This window comes from Anopheles stephensi, chromosome 2 (genome assembly GCF_013141755.1).
Source record: "Anopheles stephensi strain Indian chromosome 2, UCI_ANSTEP_V1.0, whole genome shotgun sequence".
Taxonomy (NCBI): Eukaryota; Metazoa; Arthropoda; class Insecta; order Diptera; family Culicidae; genus Anopheles; species Anopheles stephensi.
The window spans coordinates 25,141,746-25,166,429 of record NC_050202.1 but is presented as its reverse complement, the minus strand read 5'-3'; the positions used below and the strand labels follow the sequence as shown (position 1 = coordinate 25,166,429).

General features: G+C 42.8%; 1 protein-coding gene across 1 annotated transcript in view; it reads left to right on the top strand.

The window, feature by feature from the left end:
* The window catches only part of LOC118505894, a 61,395-nt gene extending 41,167 nt beyond the window's left edge, over positions 1-20,228 (top strand). The window contains exons 4-7 of the mRNA XM_036042348.1: positions 3,790-3,932; positions 13,517-13,847; positions 16,770-16,884; positions 19,125-20,228. Of these exons, the coding sequence (XP_035898241.1) occupies positions 3,790-3,932; positions 13,517-13,847; positions 16,770-16,884; positions 19,125-19,292 (757 nt within the window). The 3' untranslated portion in view covers positions 19,293-20,228. The remainder of the gene's footprint in view (positions 1-3,789; positions 3,933-13,516; positions 13,848-16,769; positions 16,885-19,124) is intronic.
* The last annotated feature ends 4,456 nt before the right edge of the window (positions 20,229-24,684 follow it).

The window sequence follows — 24,684 nt, the reverse complement described above, 5'->3', positions numbered from 1 at the left end:
ACACACACACATACACATGTGGTACGTAATTAAAATTTATGACAAAAGCTGGTCGTCTTCAGTTTCGGTTTCAACTGTTGTTGCGCGTTGGTGGGCTACTGTTTTAGTTCCCTTTTTTACCCTCCCTTTATCAGGCTGGCTGACACAGATATCTGTTTGTGTGAATGTGCTTGGGGGGGGTGGGTTTTTTGTTTTTCCCTTTAAATTATCTGACTACGCTGGCGTTGCTGCTTTACGTATCCCGTCAGTCATTCGGTCAGTGTGTCTTTTCGACGAGCTCTAGCCAAAAATTGGAGGTACCGAACAAAACACGCATCCCGTTTGTGTGTGTGTGTGTGTTTGTGTACGTGCCGCATCGTACTAACAACTCGTATCCTCCACGGATGCGTTTGTCTTCGGTACGGTGTTGACGACATAATTTCGACTCCGACTCGAAAGCTAGCGGTGGCAAAATGGAGGTTAGCAGCCGTTGGCCCATTCAAAAGTATGACGGTGGCCACCGCAGCAGCTTGGTTGACATTCCCCCTACGGACACACACACACACAGATGTGCGACGTGCAGAATGAATAATGACTGTCGCGCAATGGGTTTCCCATGGAAGAGGGGTCGAAACACATACGCATTTTTTTTCGAAATGTTGTTACTCAAACAAAAAAACCCAACAACTGGCTGCACGTGTCGGGAGCAAAGTTTCGAAGCCTATTTTAAGCAAACAAACACACACACACACACATAGCACTCGGTATGTCTATCTGCCGTGCGAGTAAAGAAATGGGGATTCTAACAACATCTAACCTCACTGGCTGGCTGGTACCGTGCAGCCAAAACCTCATTCCAGCGGTGGTTGTGTATCGTAATGAATGAAACACTGGGAAAACGGGGGAGGAAGTGATTCAATTTATGAAAATTTTCCTAATGAAATTAACTCAATTTAAAGGGAGTAATTTACCAAACCCTTCCCTTTTACCCGTGCGTCCGGTCCGGTGCCGGAACCGGAAATGGGTTGGCAATTATGCGAACGAAATGAGCCCGTAAAACCGGAGTATGTTTGGTACTACTGTCTGTGTGTGGACTGGCTGCTGCTGCTGCTGCTACCCTTACTTGGCTACTGATAAGCGCAAGCACTGCCGTGGAAAAGAAGGACTGCCGGTAATCGCCCAAAGTCACCACATTCACCCTCCGATACGGAAAAACGGGTTATGGCCACAAAATCATTACCATGCCAAATGTACGAAATGTGTACGTACACGTATCTTCCGGGCCTCACTTTTCCACACCTATCCAGCGGTCTGCATCATCCGGAAATGTCAGAAGAAGATATGTTGAGACAAATTACACCATCATTTTCAGTGCCTTCCTTCCGTTCGGGACTTCCCCTTTCCCCGTCGCTTTTTTATTGCTCGCTGTTTCAGGAAGGTGTGTGGGAGCGAGATGTTTTATCGCGTAGGATATGAGCGTCAGCTCCAAACATCATCACCGTCCTCCACCTTCCCCCCACTGGGTCTAATGAATAACAACCAAATAAACACACCATCCGGAACCGGAAGAGAGCGCCCCCGGGGGCACGAGGGTGATATGGCTCATTTTTATGGCTCGTTATCAGATCATGAACTGTAAAATGTGCCTTCAAATGGGTGGGAAATTCGTGCAGGGGGGGGGGGGGGGGGGGTGGTATGGTGGAACGCAATAAATACCGACACTCCGCGTGTGTGTGTGTGCGACATAATTAGCTGTGTGTAAATCAATAATTGTTTACAAAAACACACAACCATCCGGCTTGTGGCGTGCGTTCACAGGCGAGTGTGCAAGTGTAATTTTACAGCTGAAGATGATAGGTTTGATGATAGGTGGGGTGGATTTAAGCCCGTGCCGACAACCGTGGGACATTTGATGAACGGTTGGTTGGTTCATTCTATTCCGGTTGGGGTGGGCTAGGGCTTTTTGCGCGACGCTACCCTGTGATCAAGATGAAAGGAAGGGCAGTACGGGGATGGTGGTAGGGCCACGGTGGAGGCTATCAGCTCATCAGAACATCAACTTTTGAAATGCATCCCACGCGCCTTTTGTTTTTGCGTGTCTGGCGCTTTTGAATGTGTGGGTAGCAATAGCAAAGAGAGTTGTAGTTCAAATTTATTGAATGGAATGCTTTAAAGATGATGGATCAACTCACAGTTCCACATCGTTAGCATCGGAGTAAACAACACATTTATTGCTCGAAGTGACCTTGGAAGTGCGAATTACGGTAAAAGACTCGAGAACGTCCCCCTAGAATGTTTTGTGCAGCACTGAGGCCTGTCATTTTTGTTTCACAGTGTGATTTCTATATGATCAAATCTCTTCCCAATTGAAGGGCGGCCTGTCTTTATTGCTTTTCATAAAAGTTAACTCAAACAAATATAAAAAAATTGTATATTCGTTTTTATGCCAGCAAAGGAAGTTTAAGGTCTGAATTTCGATAAGAGCACTCTCCCATTTCTTTCAACTAAATGATTGACTGTGGGAAACTATAGTCACTTAAACCTTGCTGCTAGACATGATAGACCAATATCGCCAAAGGTTATAGATCCATAGAAGATTGAAAAATGTTCCTTCTAAAATTGTTTGATCTTTTTGCAGGATTTGAGAGACTGTAGGCTCGTATCAATTTGCTGTTCGCCAAGCAGATTTGCATTTTATAGGTTCTAAAGAAGAAAAACATTCCAAATGAGCAATCTTGTACTAAAAAACCTAAACAATTGCATATTTCACTGATCAAAAATAAATTATCAGAGTTCAAAATCAAAACCCAAATCCCTCAGTGCATGGTAGTGTACGGTATGCTTAAAATATAACCATTATGTACTGGGCATAACATCAGCAAGGTCAGCATCATTTTCAGCCCTTGACATACTCACACCAAACACTAAAGAGCCTTTGCCTTTCCCTCCATCTTTGACTTACCCAACCTTATTGTTTTACCCTCCTCGATCTCAAATTCCCAAGCAACTACTTACCATCCGAAACGTGGAAATGCGGTTTTGTTTCTTCCGGTCCTTTTTGTCCCGCCAACCATTAAACCAAGCTAACCGAAAATCTGGCGCCAGCCCAGCTGGTTCGATGGCGACATCATGGCTAGCCGACGCTCATTATACAGTAAATCAATTCAATCAAGCGCCGACTCGCTGTCTGCGCCACAGCATCCTTGTGGCGACCAAGCTAGCGCCACCCAGGCAGCGCCACGATCCATGACAACGAACCAACTTCGACCCAGTTTCTACGGTGCTACGGAAAAGGATACCGAAAATGAGGGCACGCACGCAACGCATCGCATTGTCGTCGCGAAACGGCAAACGGAAGCTGAGCTAAAAAGGCGTTTAGTCCTGCTCGTTTTGACCTACTACTCTCAGGGGTGATCTGATGCTGCCAAAACTCCTGCGCTTCATTAGAGCATTCAGCAAAAACATGAGGGCATGCTTTTTTGTCTCAGCTTGTGTGACGGGTTGTTACAGTGCCGGTCGTAAAAGTGGGTGATTGTCATAACAAATAGATGGCTCGTTGCAGGAAAGGCTAGGGCACGAGTGTTTGTGTAAGCCGTAAGCCGCTAGACGAGAGAAAACTGCGCCTTGTTTGATCAACTCTTGATGGGTAAACATATTGGAAAATGTTTATATATTTTCTATCACACCACAGCCAAACAATAAAACCTTTTATCATCCTCCAACAACATTCAATCATCTAAATCATAGTGATAAGTACTGGCAAAACATTGGTGATAGCTCTAACCCTCTTACACTCCTTTCCTTCCACAGCGATCTCCACACCGGACTGCACTGCATACGAAGCTACACCCGACGCTGCATGAATATTCATCAGCGGGACCACTTTAACAAACTCTACCACGGCACTAATGAAGTGATACACGAGCTCTGCGAGGAAGGCCCATATCAGGAAGGCACGTACGTATTGTAATAATTATATCAATGTGTTTCATCTCTGTTCCGTTCATTCTTTCATTTGCTTCAAACCCCCCTTCGTCCCATACTCCATTCAATCGCCCCAACCCCGGGTTTTTTTGTGTTGTATTGTGCCTGCCGTAGCTTATAGAGGTGGCTCGTGTGTGTGTGTGTCTTGCGGTTAGTCTGCATCAGCACGTAACTCGTGCGTGTACATGAAGGTGTCCTCACCGTTACAGGCTATTGTTCGTTTCCGATGGCCATACGCTCGGGAGATATAATTTGTCGTACAGTGATGGGAGAACAATTAAAACGGAGTAGTACGGTTGAAATTAGTTCACTACTATTGAGCGAGGAAGGTTGGAAAGATAGTGAATGTTAAATTTTGCACAATGTTTGCATACATTTAGAAGTTAACAAAATTTCAAAAATAATTTGTGTTGCTTATTGCATACCTTTTGGCGTTTGTTTATAGTTTTTTCCCCATATTGTTACGTATCACAAATTGCATACATTGAGGAGTAGAATCACAAAATCTGAGCAATAAAGCTACTAAATACAACAACTTTGATCGTAAAGTGGAAAACATTATAATTATTCCGCTTAGCAGCTTACGCAAAAATAAATTGCCATTGCTTGTACGCACCGTGGTTGATCAAGAGTTGCTCCAGAGTTGTAGGCAGTTCATTTACGACCAAACAAAAAAAAGACAAAACCTTTCCCATTCTCCGATTACCAGCAATCAGTGCCTTTTGAGATGGTAAGGTGATCATTAACAGCCTCTCATCCACGTCCTTAACAATCAAACGCTTTCGCACCGCCGGTGCACCCACCGTGCCGCCCATTATGGTACCAGTTGGCCATTGGGAGGAAATTACGCTGATTATCCTGTCGGTAAAACTTTACCACTCAGATTCTCAGGTTGGTTTTTGCTGGTCGTATCACTTTTTTCCATCTCGCTACGCCTGATCGGTTCTACCGGTGAAGGGTGCATTATCATCAGCCAAACAAGAAAAAAAAGGAAAACAGCATAATATGAAAAAAAAAACGAACAACTTTCCCACTTTTCCACTACCGTTTCCCCCCTTCGAACTCCTCGCTGGGATATAAAATTAGTCATCAGCATTACGCTGACCAAAGAATCTTTTCGCCACCATTTTCTCTTTTTCCGGCCGTTGTTTTTGTTTTGGCCGGTGGTTTGCTGTTGTGTCTTAATTAGCTGTAATTGAGCCGTTTTCATATTCAAGTAGCTTAAACGCAACCCACCCTTACCCCAGACTACTCGCTCACGGGTGCCCATCGTTTCGCGATCATCGCGAAACACCGCGGGAAGCAATTGTGGGACGAGATGAAAATTGCCTTCTCAATGGGTTTTTCCCGTTGACGGTAATGCTTCTAAAACCGCACAACTATCCCCCCCCCCCCCCCTTCTGCTCGCTATTGCACTGTTGCTCTTTTATCGGTGTATGTGTGTGTGTGTGTGTGTCTAGATTGAATGCACCTGGAAGCGAACCGAACCGGCCTGAGCCCGGTGTTTGGCTTAACGAGAAAAGTTTTACTTCCCATCAACAAATTGCCGGCGTGAAAGTGTTAGGCAGCGTGCAGTCTATGGGATGGTAGGATCAGGCTCGGACGGTTCTCGATGGAGTAGGTCCATCGCCAACCCGGTTCACCGTTTAGCTGACGCGTCGGGCAACACTCGCCGTGGGAAAGCTAATGTACAGCGAACGTAAATGAGTTACGGTTTCTTCGCGCCTTTTATTTGATGGTCGCTTACGGTGGTTTGCATCGTTAATTTGGAGAAAAGTTTGGAAGGTGTAGACGCTAGCATAGAAACAATTACCTAAGAGGTAAAGGCTAGCAACTTTCTAGCTTGAAAATTGAGGTCGGTTTTAAATTGTAAAAGGTACATCTTCTTGTAAGAGGATCCAAATAATATTATGAAGGAGAAAGATTCACTTTTAATCACTTCACTTATGTAGAATTAATTATTAAAATTTATGAATCATTTGAATGCCCTATATATTAAAAAGTACAATCGTTTTACCTATTTTCCATTCGGTGATTTTGTCACCCAGTGGTTTTTTCATCTGTACAATTTATTCCTGCCACTTTTATAGACAGAAAAATTATTACCGTGATATTGATTAAAAGCAGCTACTGAAACTGTCGAGGAATTCAAATTCTAATTGGTTCGTACAATGATTCTTAGTAACGGGGTAACATGTTCTAAAAAGGATGGCATACTGAAGTCCTTTTTTGACAACTTAAAATTTTACATAATCTTGTTTAACGTGGAGAAAGTTGGAGTTATTTAATTTAAGTCAGAACCCAGCTCAAAAAGGGAGGCAAATCAACAAGAAAAAATCTCATCTCGAAAAGTACATGGAGGCGCCTGGTGTTTTACGCGTTGTGTGGTTAACGCTTCAAATCACCATGTGCGTCATATTTAATCCGACATATTGAGATCTGTTTTCAAACATTGGAAAATTGATCGAAACTGCATACCAGATTGATGAAATGCAATCAATTTTGTAAAATTGTTTTTCTCTCTCGTGTCCGCACCAACATCTTAGCAGGTGTTATGACACCCTGACACGAAAACCCACCCAACCGGTGTGGGGAACACGGTTCTGGAGAAGCTGTAACTTCAAACGGATGCAATGCCTTATCGATAAGCCCCCTTGCTGAGTGTTATTCTATTTCCCGGCCTTTCCTTATGGCTCTCGGTTGGACTGCGGTAGGACAAACAGGACCGGAGACCATTCGAGTCCGATCATCACTACTGACCTGAGCGTCCTCTAGTGTGGTAGGTGACAGGAAGCATTTCGAACGTCCACAACTCGGGTCCTTCTGCCCGGGAGTCATTCAGTCAGTCAGTCAGACGTGGAAGGCAGGCCGGCAACACCGAGGACAATGGTTAGCTAAAAGCACAATAACCATGCGCCTGAAAGTATGCCCGGTTCGTTGACGATGGCGGCGCTCGGAGGGCGTCCTACCTTCAAAAGGATAAACGTGCCCCAGCGCTACCGTCGGGTGGCCCGACGATACAAAAGCAGTACCTTCGGTTATGGAATCAGCACACGGACGGTTTCGTAGGAAGGACAACAAAGAGACCGACGCCGACGTCGTATGGACCTTCGTGGTGGTTGGAAGGAAATCTTATCAATTTTCCTCTGACTGATGATATCCTCCATTTGGAGCAGTGTCACGTACCCAATATCACACGTCCGCTCATGCATCAAAACGACGATGACTTCAAAATGAATACTGTGATGTGTGTGTGTGTGTGGGTGAGAGATAGAAAGGATTCCGGAGATGCATCTCTAACGATGACCGATGTTGTCCGAAACATCGGAAAGGGTTCGTACAGCACAGGATGCAACTCCGGCGGGAAGGATGCGAAGAAAAAGAACTAAACGAGGGAAAGCTTTTTCGTACTTTCGCACTTCCCACTCGCCAGGCTAAGTAGCAGCACATGTGGAGGTGCATCCACCAATGCAATCCGATTTACGTCGGCACCTTTAAACTGGATTTATATGCATCGAACCAATAATATGATACCAATCTTTCAAACTGTCAGGCATACGGGTACGCTGAATCAATGCATTGTTCATTCGTCTAACGGGCCTGATGTCCGAACGGTCCCCGTACCGGACCTGCTTACGGACGTACGTGCGCCACATATTCTATTTCCGTTACGCTTTCGAAACGAAGCGTGGTAGCGCCTAAATGTAGGCTCCTTGCGCTGACGCGCTGGTCACCACGCGATGATGGAATTCTTCTGTATCTATCACGAAAGCTTTGGACGCTTTTCGCTCGCACGTTTTGCGAGCCATTCGTGCTATAATGGGTTGTGCTTTCGGTCGTATCGGTATCGTCAATCATTATGACGCGCTTGTGGTTCTAGATGGACGAGAAGGGTTGGGTTGCTGTCGTGCTCTACTGTGAAGAGTAGACTGCACCTTTCTCAGACACGTCGCGGTTCGTTAGGTTGGTCGAAATCACCAACGAGATAAAGAACCACAAATATTCCATAATGTACTGAACTTCGGTGTACGTGTTGGTATGATAGGTTTGGGAATATATGTTGGAGCTACAGATGAAGTAGCTCCCCAATCTGTACTTCAATCAGGGTTATGAGCTTAATGAGATGGCATGGCGGTGTCATTCGGACTTCACGGATTTACTTTTGAAATAACAATATTTGAGCTACTATTTCAACAATTTGGGGGGGATTTTGTCGCATTAGAAAATTTATAATTGTTGGTTTTAAACAATTCAAGACATTTTTTGTGACATGAATTACTATTTGTAAAATTTTTGCGAGATGTTAAGCTAAGTATGAACTACCTTCAATAAGAGAAACAATATTTTGATTGCAGCTTACCATATTAATTTTTACGTAAATGCGACAAATGATCACATTAAAAAGAGTTTAAAACGCATCTGGCTTGCAAAACATCAAGTCTTTCTGTTCAATTCAACGAAAACGCCTTAAAGTATGCAATCTGTAAAACAATCATTTAAACAAATATCACATGCGCGCGTGTATTTGCTTTCCATTTAAAATTTTAGGGTTATTTGAGTACTTAATCAAATACAAACGTACTCTTAGTATTTTAAGCATAAATCGCAACCTTTCATTAGTCCACTTTTAAATGCAGGATCTTAACAATAATTTCGAAAAATCGCCCAATAACGTTGACTTATGCTCTACTGCGTACGTGATCAAAGCTAAACCCCAGCTGCTCTCAACTGCAGCAACAGGATGTACCTATCCCTCCAGCCCGGAAAAGTAACAAAAACAAAACGCCAAACTAAAATCAAAGCGTACAATTCACGCTCCAGGTGGTACAAAGCGTCCCGGAACAACAAAAAAGTTACCAAACCATTCAAAAACATTACGCCGTTTGCCTGCTTCCGTTGATGTGGAACGAAATAAACTTACACCTTGTGTTTGTGCTCGCAAAAGAAACCATTCAAAAAATTGTTTCAACATGCTGAAAACTTATCAAGAAAGCTGGCCACATTTTAACGTTTTCCCACAGGCTCACACGATAAGCGTGGCGCGTCTTAACCTGATCGTCTGAGATTTTGCGCCCCTTTTTTTGCAGCTAAAAGCCGAAGGCAAGTTCCCCATTTCCATCTCATTTGGTCCGTGATTGGGCACGTCAATGATGTGAAGGAAAAAGTTTGCCACACCACAGGTTCCTGCACTTTTCGGACGCTCGAGGAGGACGTTCGTGGGGGAAGGTGCGTGGTAAATCGTCAATTAGCAGTCAAGTTGAATGAACAAAAGTTTGCTGAGTTGAAAATTGTGCTAAGCGTGGCGTGCCGGAGTGTGTTTGTTTGTTCCTCGAAACATCACCTCCGTGCTACCCATGCTAACGAGTCATCGGGCAGTCGATAGCTAATGATCTCCCGTTGGGCTTGGTGTGATGAGAAGAAGCCAAAAATCGCTTGATTCAGTAATGAGAAGGCCGAAGAAAAAACGAGGCTCGACTTCAATCTCAGCACCGAGATGTACACAACGTTTTACCCACATTGCGCATTGCGGAAGTCCTCGGGAAGTCCTGCCCAACCTCGGGTCATATGTGACAAATCGCACATGAGCAGTTACGGAGAAAATCCACACACTCTTAAGAACACACCCATCCGGTTCCAATATCCGACACCGGGTAGTGAAGTGGAATTATCCCATTTAATTATGACCCAGGTTTTGCTTTTCAGGGGGTAAAATTTTGTTAAAAAGAACTTCCCACAAGGAAAGCTGAAAAAGAATGTTCCTCCGGCGGGGAATTCATTATTTGTCTGGCGGCTGGGAAAGGTACTGGCTTCTTGTACGCTGCTAATTAGTAGCGATTGCTGTGCTTCGGGGTTTTTGCCTTTTTGGTAGCAAGCAAACACCTGACTGCGAGTGTAGAGCACAGTCGGGAGAATGGATATGGAATTGCACAGCTTCAGCAAATTTCGCTCCAGTTAGTTGTGGCTGAATTTGCTACTTAACGGATAATGGTTAGCTTGTGTTAGAGTGTGCTTCTGCAGCTTGTGCTGCGGTTTGAGGCAGAAATACTCCTCAAGTACGTTGTTTACATTATTATCGTTTAAGAGATATTGGAGGTACGACGTAGGGGTTGTATTTATCGCAGTACAACAACGGAACACATCGGAATAAGGCTTTCGGAGATGTGTACAATGTAGTGCACAACTCAACTACCAAATACTGATGAACGAGGTTAATTCAAGCTTGATACTTTAATTTGTGGAAATATGTGACAAATAATCGCACTTAAATGTGTTACAAACCCATACAAACCGATCTTCAGTTTTGCATTTTTATGCAGCGAGAACGCCTTAAAGTATGCAATCTGTAAAACAGTAATTTAAGCAAGTGCCACAGACGGGAGAATATACGCATGGCATTCTACCAGTTATTATTTTTTGAGCAGTTATTTAAATACAAATCTATTTTTATAATGCATGAGAACACTTGTACATTAAAATCTAAAAAAGTTCAACACAAAAAAGATGAACACCTTCTCAAAATTTATAATTTTTTAGCCTCGCTGAAGTGATATTGCAACAATCTTTCTTTTGGGGAAAATGTGACGATAAAGCTTGAATGGTATTGGAAAATCACTTTTAAAACGTCATTGTATCGAGCACAGTTCTCATAGAGTGAGTTTTTTTTGTTGGCAAGGATCGTTTGTTAAAAGTGAATAATTTTCAAGCTATTCATCTCTTCTTCCTCGTATGCGACAGCGTTTGCTTTGACTAGTTTTAGCACAGTCAAAAGGGCAAATTAAGTCAAAAAGATTTTTAAATACGCAAAAGCTTACAGCATTTACAGAAGTCATTGATTTAAGTTGTGTGATTAATTGAAAGCCCTTGACCACGGCCTATAATATTTAGGAATCACAATACGATACAATTTGACCAAGAATTCTGGAAGAAAACTGAAGAAAATATTATTAAAATAAAAAATACGTAGTAGAATCCGCTTCAAAGTGTGCTTAACTAACTTCACTTTTAAACTGCCTTATAATATATCCCCTTTCTTTGTATATATAATTATATCCCCTTTTCTTTGTAAGTCTAATAAATTTCTTCCTTTAACTCAGATTTTTTTTTTTTTAAATAATTCATTGAACATTATCGTTAAAAGTGTGTGAAGAATTTTCAACTTACTTAACATCAAATTACTTAAGCAATAGTAGCTTTAGTGCCCAAAAGCTATTGTTTTAACTTTGTTTAACTTTTTCTGATTGTCAAATCCGGCGGCGCCGGTTTTCAAACGCCGGGACCGGGGTTCAAATCCCATCTGGACCGTTCCCTCATAGTTAGGACTGACTGAATGGCTATCCAACCATATGAGGTATCAATAAGTCTAGTAAGTCAAAAATGGCAGGCATGACCTAGGAGGTCGTTATGCCAATGAAGAAGAAGAAGGGAGTTTATTTATTTATTTTTTTATTTATATTTATAGTTAGACGGCTTGGCGCCATATTGACAACACCGCGTGTGTTGACAAATACAAGTACAAATAAATTAACAAGGCATTTCCTCCCTGTTATTTTGCCTTATCCCGGGCATGCTCGGTTGTCGGTGTGTGGAGATTGCAGTGAAGTTGTCCACGTCCAATGTGGAGGTTGTGTTGATGGTTTGGTCCGGGTCTATTGCTTTCTATTGGTTTGTTGGTGGTAGTTTAGTGTGTGAAGCGGAACTTGCTTCTGTGTAGCGGATCTGGACTAAAAAAATTCAAAAAGAAAACAGTAATATGTACAGTACAAACATTTGCCTGCGCACAGTGTTCCTCAAACTGCCCAGCAATGATAGCCCTAGCTCGATCAAGCCAGCACCGAGCTCAGAAGCTATCGGCGAGTTCCATCCCGTAACAGCAGGGTCTCTGCTAATTACGGGGTTGAACCCGCCGACCACCTCCGAACCCAACGCCAGCCAGGCCGGGCTCGCTCCATCAAGGCTAGACAGAGATGAAGAACACTGTTACAGAAAATTCTGCCTCTCTTCTTACGACAGTGTCGACTTTGACCCCGGATGTTGTTGCTTCGTCAACGAATCACCCGTGGCACTACAAAAAAAAACTTAACACTTAAGACAAAGACAACACAAGAAGAAGGGATTGTTAGAAAATTTATTACATTTCTTGAAAATGTAAGTACCCCTACAATAGATTTTATTGGAGAGCAACAATTAATGGTAGTTATCAAACCATATACATAGATTTCGCTAAAAGTAGCCTCGATTTTTCAGTGTACAAAAGTTATCTTTAACGCATTACAAAATTGAGATCGCTTTAATTCCTATTTGAACACAAATGGGCACCGTTGTCACAAACGTTCCCAGAACGAACAGTCGCAAGAATAGTTCACGGTTTCTACTTTAGGATGTCTGCATTGATTAAAGTCTTCAGGTTGTACGCATCTTTTCAGTAATTTCTTCTCCGAAAGTAGAACGACCACTTCTTGTTACACAGTCATCAACTTATTACGTAGAATCTGGAAATGAATGAATTAATTATAATGGTGTTCTAGCGGACCTAGGACCAACAGAATCTCGAATAAAACTGACAGTAGCATTATAAAGTGAATTATTAAGCCCAAGAAATACGAGGAATTGTTTAAAGTCAAACCCAAAAGTCGAGCTTCAATTTAATCCATCTGTGTAGAAATGCATTAGAGGTCAACCTCCATCGTGTTTAACACGCCTGCTCCTGTCCCTTCCAAGTGCTCTACTCTCCATCGGATATCGATAATTGAGCAATTTACTCTCATACTTAATGATCCGTTTGCCGTGTTGCTCACCAACTCACCAACTGCTCCATCGTCAACTACAACATTATCCACAAACCAAAACCATTGCGGTTCGAAGAAACCACATTATGAGCTCTTAGTCTCGTAGTGTTTGCGTTTGCTTGGAAAGCTTGGAAATGGAAATTGTGTTGTCAGATCTAGGGTAGGTAAAGGCTTGTGCAATTTCGTTCTCAGTATCATTTCAGTCAGTATCATTTCAAACGGAAGGTAAAGCTATTATGAGCTATTGGGAAAGCTTTCTTCTGTGAGCTATCTTCTTGCTTTTGAGATTGTTTAGAGGGATGTTTGTTTTTCTCGTCTGGTTTTGTCGCCGTTCATGTGCCTGCAATGATTTCATACTATTCTTTCCCATACTTTTTCATCTAATCACTAGTCATGGACATAAACCGTATCGTTTTCGTTACCCATTTTCTTTCGCTAGCTTCACTGTCTCTCCGCCGCTAGAGTCGTTGATCGTGTACGGGGCAAGCGAATGTCAACGACAGGACGTACCCCGAACGACAATGACACTAAACGGCAAGACCGGAGAGAAAAGAAAGGAGACCAACCAAAATTGAATTGACATGCACGACATAAGGCAAAGAGCCAGACAAAAACTAACCTTATCTTTTTCTGCTTTTTCCAATTTTTCTCCTTCCATTCCAACCCCCTCACCGGGATCCGGATCGGTCACAACGGAATGTTTTCGGATGCGGTTTCGGGCGTGTTTGGACACTGGCGTTTAACCCCTTCGAACCCCACCTAAACAGACTTTCTTAGACATGCACCGTGCATGCGGCACGTGAAAAAAGACTACGAGGTGTGTGCGGCCCGGTACCAGAGCACCATGGCGAAGATTGGGCAAACGGTGGCGACGACAACCACCACCACGGTAGCAGCCTCACACGCCTATCCAACAATGGCCACACATCCGGCAGCTGTCCTGAGCAGTGGTAGCGGTGGGCAATACCACAGCGGTGACATGAGTCAGCATCAGCATCACCATCACAGACAGCAGCACGAACATCCGGGCAGAAGCCATCCGAACAGCACCAAGTCGATCGAGGATGCCGAAGAGGAGCGGCTGAAAACGGTTTGCTGGTAAGTGTTCCGGGAAGAAGTATTTAAAGATGCCTACGGGCAAAGGGAGAGTTTTGTAAACATGAATCGTGTCCTTCCGTTGAACACATGCGGAGAGAAACTAGAAAAGACGCCCAAAGACCAAAAGAACTTTAAATATTGATTTTAAAGCTTTTTTGAGAGCTGGTAAGCTTTTTTCTCTCAAAATTAGTGACGTATGATTTGTGAATTTATTTTATAAATTTGCGGTAGCCAAACCACAATTTAAATTTTTCAAACAATAACATCGAAACTTTGCTGGCAGCTCATATGCAACGAAAATTGCTAATCAGTTCAGTCAGTTTTTGCTGAGTTCATTATTTTATTTATTTATACATACAAAGCTATCCGTCAAATAAAGACCTTAAACTGGATCTCGGAAACCGAGAGGAAAGCTGTGACCAAAATTTCACCGAACGATCTCAACTGATCTTCACTGTAAAATTGTCCACCGAAGAAAAGTGAATATGGAGCAAAGATAGGTTATAAAAATTAGCTGTTTAATACTAGTTAGAACGACTTATCCAAATGCTCTTACTAAAGTGTCGGTCTTCATACAGCAGGACCGGAGAACCCCTTACGGATCATTCTCCCGAAGTGAGGACTGACAATCCAACTTCTTCTTCCTTGGCACTTTATCCTCGGCCTGCCGTTGCAGGCTTTCTGTGACTTAATTTTACCTGTAGTAAAGTAGTCAACCTTACGTACGGGGTGGCGGACTGGATGGGATTTGAGCCTCGACGCCGTTATCGCCTCGACCACCGGTTCGCCCTATCCAACTAGATGATATCATTAAGTATAGTGAGCCAGAAATGACAGGCATGACCTCGTTATAAGAGGTTGTTAGGCAATGAAGAAGGGGAGTTCCTCAAATAAATAAGGGCTGTTGTTGATCTAATCAACTGCGATAAATGTGATGGTTGCCTTGGTTTAACTAGTTCGCAATGAATCGCACAGTTTCCACAAACTCGAATTTTTTGAGCCATCGATCTTTGACCGATACAAACAGAGGGTCCTTTTTGTGTTTTGAGTTTAGGACTTTAGAAAAGGATCGATTCCTGTAACCACCTTTGACAATAAGCAGGAAACCCTTCGAATTTTGCCTCTGGCGTAACATTTCGCATATGAAAAGTCGGTTTCTGATATTAACTACTTGTTTCTTTACCATCAAAGACCACCTTTGAGATTATTTTAAAAACATTTTTGATTTGGATCTTTTTTATAAATTGTTTTGTGTCATATCAAAGATCAACTTATCAATATCCATTACATTTTTCATCTTAAAAGCATGATTAAGCTTGTCATGTCGTTGCTGGAAACTGTCAAACCTACGATGAATCGGATTCCAATCCGACTAAAAACTTTCAAATCATTGTCTTTCTCATACAAAGATCGAACAGGAAACCAATCTTCTTGTAAAAACTGAAAGCTTTTTTCTCACACGAAGACATCATTTTCGTCCAAAAAGACAACAAAAAAACCCAAATCATTCCAATAGCTACCAAACCTACCAGAGTAATAGCCATTGCCTTTCGATTACATCCCAACAGCACAGCAATGGATGATGGTGCCCCGGTGCGCATCAAATAAAACCCAGCGAACGATTGCCATTTCATAAACAGTAACTAACTACCATTAGCGCCTACCAGGGGGCCGGGTAGTTGTAGTAGGGTGATCCGTACACACACACACACAGCCCAGGCCAATCAAATTTATTGTTTCACACGTAAGCTGACAGGCGGCCGGGTGAGGTTGCTGTGTGACGGTGCACTATTTCCTGGACGCGGACACAGATCTCGTTTACACCATCTTGTGGTTTTGTGGGTTGAGGTTGTTTGCTGGTTGTTTTTCTCTTTGCCCTCTTGCGACAGATGAAATTGAAGCTAGCCCACGGAGCTGAGACAGCAAAAGTCAGCCTGCCAATGACCATTCAATTTCGCCCGAGATGTACCGACCGGAAACGGTTCGCTTTTATTGTACTGTTTCTTATGCCTTCGTTCCGCAACAAAAGATGATGTCAGTCAGTTAGCCAATGAAACGAAGGACAGGGAAACCGAAACCGGACAACAAATTAGGTTTTTGAGCTTGACCTCTGGCTAAGTGTCATGGCCGATAAAATGGCGATTCATTTACACTTGCCCCGGTAGGGCTGACCTGGGTAAACGTTTGCTCCATTTCATTGTCTTTCTCGGTCACATTTAGTGCCCATTACGTTCGTTCCAAGTACCGGGAATTGGAAACTCATCAAATTGCCATCGGATCGATAAATGGAATTCTGGTGTTTGGTTGATGTGAGTGATGGTGGTTTTTGCTTTTAAAAATTAGTTGAAAAATGTATTGGAATTAATAGCAATGAAGCTTAATCAAGTTGAAATGGTTTTAGTAAAATAAATTTAAAGATTTGTCAAGCAGATTGCATACCTTTGGGCGCCTTACAGCGTACAATTTCGCCACAATTTAAAGCCGTGCTCAGCCATCCACCACGGGCAAGATTCAACCGATTTAGCCATCATTTGATGTCACTACATACGCTCATAAATGTAACCGGTGGCATCATCAGCAAGCTGAGTTTCTTACCATCTTAGCGTCTTGCGAGACATAAAGACTCTGCGCCTTCTCCTCGGGCGCATTACGCTACAAGTCAGTATCACCACTTTCCCGTCAATTGCATCGAGTGCATTTCCCGTCAATTTCACACCGATTACACGCTACACTAGCGGCACAAAGTCTTCTTCATCGCGTGTGTGTGTGTGTCTGGAGTGTATTTATCTATCATTCTGAAGGCCTAAGACGGCCCACGGAGCGCTAAGTCGTTCGAATCCCATCGTGTTGGGTTTCCCTCCGTTCGCTGTCTTCTCGACTAACCACCACTCTCTGCTCTCTTTTCCCTTTCCCACTCAACAGTGCCTTCCAGAAGTACATGCAGTGTTCGGAGTTTACGGTGCGGCATGCCTGCGGCGACGAGACGGCGCTTTTCACGCGCAAATTCCTCGACAAGATGTCCAACACGCTGATGCGGGTAAGTGTGTGTACTCGACCGGAAGCGCCCGGTGTGTATACCCGTTGTGCGCCGAACAGGATAGCGTAACCTCCCCCCACCTGGACGCCGGTCCGTTTGGTGTTGACTTTGATTGGTGTGGCAAAACGGGGTTTGGTGTCCTGTTTCTTGGAATGTTGGAGTTTTGTTTATTGATGTGCTGTGGCTTTGGGAAGGTGTGGGCGCTCGTCTGTTTGTGTGTGTTTGTGTGTGTATACTCGCAAGAACAAACATCAATCGGTCGGAGGTTCGTCTTTCGGTCCGTTTTCTGGTCCACTTTACGGTTCAGCTTCATCCGCAATGGTGTGACAATGGTGTGACAAAGTGGGAGCTAATTAGGGACTGGTAATTGTTCTATTAGCAAAGACATTGTAACGATGTTAAACGCAATCAGGCATGCGTTAGCCTTTTGTTCCGGACGGTTCGTCGAGTCGGATGGTGTGATGGATGCTTCGTAATCTTTGATCAACACCATCAAAGAAATGCCTTTTAACCTTTTGGCTTAGGGGAAAGTGTCAAGGTACAATTTGGAGGTGTTTAATGGAATCATCATCATATTGTTTTGAAGCTAAAATGTTCAAATTATTAAAGGAGAATAAACACATTATTGAGGATGAATATATTGTGTTGAATATGAGAGTGACATATTTTGCAAAGTTTATCTTTTGGATTTTTACAAATAAAAACTGTCTTAGTTTAAGTGCCAATACAAACTAATATATAACCCTCTATATATTTATAAATTCTTCATCAACAAGTTTGCTTTTTTCTAAACAAGGTTAAAGCATTGTTATTGAACTTACGTCGCAGAAAACGTGAGGTACCAGGCGCCTCCATGAGTTTTGCGAGAACAAATTATTTTGTGATGTTTGATAAAAGAATTACCAGTCAAATATCAATTCAAAATTTTGTTTAATATTTTTTATGTGAGAAAATTATTTATTTTAAATTTAAATCATTTAATCTCGTTAGATTACCAGGAAAATTAATGGAAATCATAAATTAAATTACCATGTCACACCAAACCATGGAAACGATTAACCTGAAGCAATAATCACCAACCTTCTTTAAATTAAATCGTGTTTTTCCAAGTCATATGCTTCAATTACCCAACGCCCCAACTCAGCAATAAACAAGTTCTGCTAAATCCTCTGCCATTTGTACACCTTAACACACCTCTTAGCGTAACCGATTAAACCAATTTGTATGCCCAAATCCACCTCACACCGTCCCTGCCACCCGAAAAAAACCCCTGATCCTCTTTTAGCATATCGTTTAAGCTAGCTTGGGATCTGCATATGCGGTAGCCAGGATACCTCCCCCCCCCACTCCTCGTTTTTATTGACGAACTTAACAACGTTGTACAACTTTTTTACAAACACAATACGCTCATCAGAACGTCTCGTCACCTCCGCGGTACGGTGGTACAATGTGATGAATAAAACATGGCCCAGCACACACACACACGAACAGAGGCATAGCCGCACCACGGGTAAATACCGGCAACAGATAGTGGGTCCTATTTCACCGCACACTTAGTTGTGCGTGAAAACAACACACACTAAATTCAAACGCTTAACCTTTCGAACGGTGGCCAGTGCAGTAACCCATTGTAATGGTAGGCGTTGCTGTTTTAAATACTCAGGTCAGGGTTGTGTGTGTGTGTGTGTGTGATTTTTTGTTTTGTTCTACTTCGTTCCTATCTAGTTGGATCCGTTTTTCGGCTGGAACATAAATACTGCTTCTACAGGCCAGTTCATGCATATTGCATCGGGGTTTGCACCCGTTTAAAACTAGAGCAAGCCTCGATTCACTGTCCCGCGCGCTATGTTTTCATGGTGACGGGCACACGGCGGTGAAGTTGGGAAAGGAAACAGTAGGCCATGATTTATGCTGCCCCCGTTTACTGGGTGACAATGAAAACTGTTCCATCGGTTTTGTCGAACCAGAAATAAACACATGCACCGTTTCGATGCACCAGCGTGCATTGTCCCACCAATACGAGTAAGGTGGGATGTTCTCCACCGGGGGTGGATGACCAAAATTTTAGGCAACAAACCATGTTACTCTTCTAACTCACCCAATCCCGATTCTCACCCCAACACCCCATTGAAAACCCATTTTGTCCATCCCTAACACTATTGATTTTTATTGTTCTTTCTCTCACTCGCTCACACCCACCCGCACCGCTTGCGGTCAACACAAACGTAAACCGGAAACAGATGCACTGCGTCGATTACACGCCGGAAAGTGGCAAATGCCGGGATTACTTCAGCTCAAGCGCAACCCGGCTGGGTTTAGTGTGGTGGAGTTCATCAAATATGGTCACACTCGCCCTCGTGACGGTGCTTGCGGTCGTACGTGCAGCGCGGCTGGGAACGCTTATTTAATCGCCAGTGACGACAGTGACGCCGATCGGTGCTGCCCGATCGCACCCGGTACGATCTCGATGACGGTGAGCGGCGAGAGGATGCTGCTGGAGCTAATCGCCGGCCATGGAAGGGCTGTAAATTGAGTGGAAAAAAGGGTTGAACAGGCAAAATAGAGGATGAAAAACAAAAACGCTCAAAACAGTAAAATAGTTTAGTCACACAAAAAAAAACAAAAGTGAGTTTTGTGAGAGAAACATACGCAGAAAGGGAGAGAGAAAAGGTAACAAAAACAGCACACAAAAGTGCCACATTGTGTAACAGAGTGGTACAGAATGGCATGGCACAGTGTGAGCTTGTTCTGGCTACATCACAGGAATGAAAAAGAAGCTAAAAAGTTGTTCCCTCCTCTGTTGTGTGGAATATACCGCAAAACTGGAACTGGTGCCGCGACCAGGATACGAACGGTCTATTGTCTTCTGCTGGCGATCATGTCTGGCCCAGGTGTATTAATTTGTTTTAAGTTTACAGCTAGACAGAACAGAACAGGAAAACGATGACTATAAAAAAGAGGAAAACACATAAAAGAGAGTTAAACAAAGAAGGACTTTTATTATTAACGATTGTTACTATATTAATTGATTATTCCTTATAAATACTGCCTTCACTAGAAATGTTTCTTCTCCCCGGGAAAAAAAAATAAAAAGGCAAGCGGTGGGTAGAAAATCCGGAAGGGAGAAAAATGAGGAAGCAAAAGCAGCACATGCACAAAACTATTAAAAAGAAGCAGCTAAAAGCTCAAAGGAATATTAGTAAAATTAAACTAAAAGAAAATGGAACAAGCGTGGACTAAAAACGAAAAGGAAAAGGATCAAAATCTTGCTTGCCATTATTCTGCTCCACGTTTTCAGTTACGCTCAACGCTCCTTCCTAACAACTATTTAGTAAGTAGCAAAAGAAAATGAAGAGAACAAGCGAAGGATAGGAAAGCTAATAACAAACAAGCAACTTACTATTAAAACTAGGGTCTCACCGATCGCCATTTCGTAACCCATCCATGGGTAACGCTTCAAAAACCTTTAACCTTTTACACTTAAACAAAACATTGCCCTCCCCTAAAGCTTAGCGTGCTGTTTCTGTTTTTGCTTTTTTCTCCCAGCTGCTGGCAAACAATCTGTTACTTCTTGTCCTTCAAAACGGAAAAAACAAGCAGCAGCAACAACAGCGAGGAAAACCTATATAAAAATATATAAAACGAAGGAAACTGTTGGGCTTTTAGAGAACGGGACAAAAGGGATGTAGCCATTGGGATGCAGGAGTGCAGTCGAGTTGGATTTGTATGTAGATATATGGTGTGAAGGGTAGATGCGGATGAAACTGTTTGTAAAGTGTGAGTAAAGAGCGATAGGAAAACGTGGCAAACGGACTAACTAGCATGATTAACATGAAACAAGCGATACGAAACTCGGAAGGCAGGCAGCGAACGCATAAAGAAAAAAAACATTGAATAAAAGTATCAAAAAAAATCTGTACACTATGAAAACCGATACGCAACCTCGTTGGTAAGTTGTTTTATTTACACAAGCCATTTTGGTGTTGGTTGGATGGAATGTTTAATAAGCTCATTAATGAGCCGGGCATTCCATTCTCCCATTTAATAGCAACTCTCTCTCTCTCTATCTCGTGATTAGATGCGACCCGATTTAAATGCGCTAGATTGTGATAATATTATGCACGCGCAATAAATCAAAAATACATCAAACGATGGTGTTATGAAAGAAATTAATAAGCGAACAACAACAACAAAAAAAACGAGCGGGAGCACAGCAAATGAGATGCTGCTAAGTGATGGACCTCTTTTATTTCGCTTTGTTTTGTTTACAGCATGTGCAGTCAGCATTGAATCAGCATTTTATGCTGGGTAAACGCTTCACCGGCCAGGGCTGGTCCGGGACGGGACAACCCCATTCGCTTGCTCGCGTATTCTCCAATTATGGCGTAATTATATCAACAAGACCCTATCCCCGTAAATCAATTTAAAATAATGACAAACATGAAAGCGACCGAGTGCATATACACTACTGCCGCATACATATCATTGGGTGCCGTTGCATCTCGCGACGGAAACACCTGGGGATGCCAGCCAACAAGCGGTGGACGGAAAGGGATAGCGCTGCGCGTTGATAACGGAAAATCGTTGCGGGTATTAATAGAAAGGGTGAACAGTGAGGTAAAAAAAAACGGGGAGGAAAAAGGAAAAGAGAAAGCGAAAAAAGCAAACAGACACATGCACACTCACGTCACGAAACCAATGCAATGAACGCCGGGCAAAACCCAATATTTTACTCATAACGCATGGATTATTTCCCATTTTAGCTTGCGCCCGACCGAATACCGATTTGCACAGCGTCAGCAAACACTTTTCCTTGCCCTCCTCCTTTTAAACCCCTCCCCTCCTCCCTCTCCTTTCGATTCCAATCACCCTTTGCGTACATATGTATGTAAAATGATTAATAACAACACACTAGTTCAATAGGCTGAGTGAAGGGGGTGAAAACAAATGTGAGCTCCATATTGAATCACAGAAATCCTGCCCACACACATACACGCGCTCAATAAAAAAAAGTACCCAAACGAACACACTCCTGTAAAGATTCGGCTAGTGTGAGGTTTTGTTTCGATACAACAACTATAAAAAATGTGGCCCCCACGAGGGTTCATCTCCATTCCCAGCATCGCAATTGGCTTGAGCTTGTTAGTTTTTGTGCAAATTCTCGTTATTTATTGGTTATTTCAATTACAAACCACATAACTGTCTTAATTAATACCGCCAGCTCGCTTTTCCATACAACCCCGTCTTTGGTGTCCGTGTAATTGGATGCTTTTGATATTGAAGCCATCCAATTGGTGGGGGAAAAAAAGGTTTGGTTGTGTTTTTATCTCTCACAGTTAAAAAATTAGTAAAACTGTAATGATACTTTGGAGTAAATAAAAGCAACAAGAGGTTTACTTTTGCTCCACAAGAGAGCCGTTTGTCGTTTTGTTTTAAAGGGAGAGTATGCAACGAAAGGACCTGTTTGAAAGTAATAGATTTAAAACATCAGAATGTACTTTTGTGATTAGTTAAATTTGATTATTGTCGTCTGCCATATTGGGCTGTCGCTTAAGGCTTTCTGTGACTTAATTTTACCAGTAGTCCTGCTTACAGGGAGGCATTCTGGATGGGATTGTAATACTTTTGGTTTTATTTTAAATAATTAAAACTTGTAATAACCATATAATAATAGAATGATGAAAATTTTGAATTGTTTTAATGACCTTTCGTTATTGTAAACCGATTCTGGGTTTTGTTTAAATGTTATTTTGCGTGGTCCAGTGGACGAGGGATCCGGTCTCGATCTGCAGATGGAAGTGCTAAAGGTCAAATCCTATCCAGACCGCACTCTCGTATGTAGGACTGACTATCCTTATCCTTAGTTATCAGGCGCTGCGGCTGCTTCACGGTCATGGTCTGCTGCAATAAACTTCGATACTACTCACGGTTTAGCACCGTCGACTGCCAATCTATTAACCCGGCCGTTCTGGCGGACGCATCAACGCCATCACTCCATCTCAATTTGGGCCTACCACGCCTCCTCTGGCCTCGTGTGGACGGCCTAAAAGGACTTTACGGGCTGGGTTGTCCGTTGTCATTCTCATGACGTGAGCAGCCTACCGGAGCCTGGTGAGTCTAATTCACTATACGATGGTGAGACAAGAGGGTTTCGTCAGTTTTGCAGGACAGAGTCCACATCTCAGAGATGTTTGTGAGTACTGGGACTATAAATGTTCTGTACAGCCCCAGCTTCGTCCGTCGCGACAGGTATTTAGAGTGGAGAAGTTTCCTCAGTCTGTAGTATGACCGGTTGGCAGCCAGCACCCTTGCGCGTAACTCAACATCAATGTTGTTGTCGGTGCTGACTTTTGACCCCAGATAGGTGAAGTTTTGGACGACTTCGAAGGCGCAATCACCTATCTGTACATCCCTGCGTGAATCAGTGTTTATTAGCATGGCTGATTGTGGTGTCACCATCATTTTGGTTTTCGCCTCGTCAACCTCCAACTAGCCTGACTATCCAGCTACAAGTAAAATTAAGTCACAGGAAGCCAGCCAACATAGAAGACATGTCCTAAATCAACTGTTATATAGCAAAAAAAACTAATTTAAATTAACTTAAAAGGATTGATATTTTTACAATCAGTTTCCTCACGCCATGCAGACTAACAAAAGAAATTACGAATTGCATACATTTAGGCGCAAGGAAATGGGTGAAAAAAAAACTTGTGAAAAACTTTAAAACTTCTGAGGCTTAAAAAGGTTGTAAAACTTGGACCTTATATAAATCAACCTTCTCACTCACTCCGACTTATTGTATCAAATTTCATGTATGTTTGTTTTGCGTACAACACTACTGTTTGTTTTATGGTCCTGTTCCCCCAATTTCAGCCAATACGTTTATTTATTTCCTTTGGTTCCGTTATTTAAATATTATCTCACCGGCAATCACCATCATCCACCGAAAACATTGATTCCAAATCCAATCAACAAATGAATCACAACAAACACACATTCTCAACCGAAAATAATATTAAAATGTATCAACTCGTTTTTTGTTTTGTTTTTGGTTTGTTATCGGGTAACGTTCAATTGTGCACAATGTTTAGCTTCGAACGCGAGCACGAGTGCCTAACGGGTGCATAAGGGTGCAATTTATCACGGGAACACAAACTAATGGAACCAATATGAAGTGAAAGTGGAATGTAACGGCACAGCTAAAACAAAACCGAATCGAATAAAACAAACAACAAAAATAGCCAGAGGTGATATAATATGTGAGCTTTTTTCCTGTTATTGTGGTGGCAAGCAGCTACGCTAGAAGAAAAAACATGAGACAAAGCAACACAAAGCGTGCTAGTGGAAAATAAATTACCCACCGTGGGAACGGAACGCCCCACCAGGCACGAATGCCCTAAAAAAAAGAGAGCGTGGGATGTGCACTCAACAGTTTCTAAAACAAACCGACCCAGCCAGCCAGCCAACCAGCCAGCAAACAAACAAACAACCAAACAAACAAAACAAACATCGAACAAACGAACCAACTGACAACACAGGAACAAACGTAAAACCTAACCGAACCTAACGAGTTGGTTTTGCTGCGGCTGATTGCAACATAATGCAACCTCGTTTTGAACACACACACACACACACACACACACACACACACACACACACACGCACGCCCCGACCTGACTGACCCACGGACGTGTGCGGTTTTTTTGAAACTTTTGCATTCAATCACATCCGATACGTACCGGGCACTGGGCGCCTCCATTTATCGTTCGGTTGAGTTTTGTTTTTGTTTTGCACCGATTT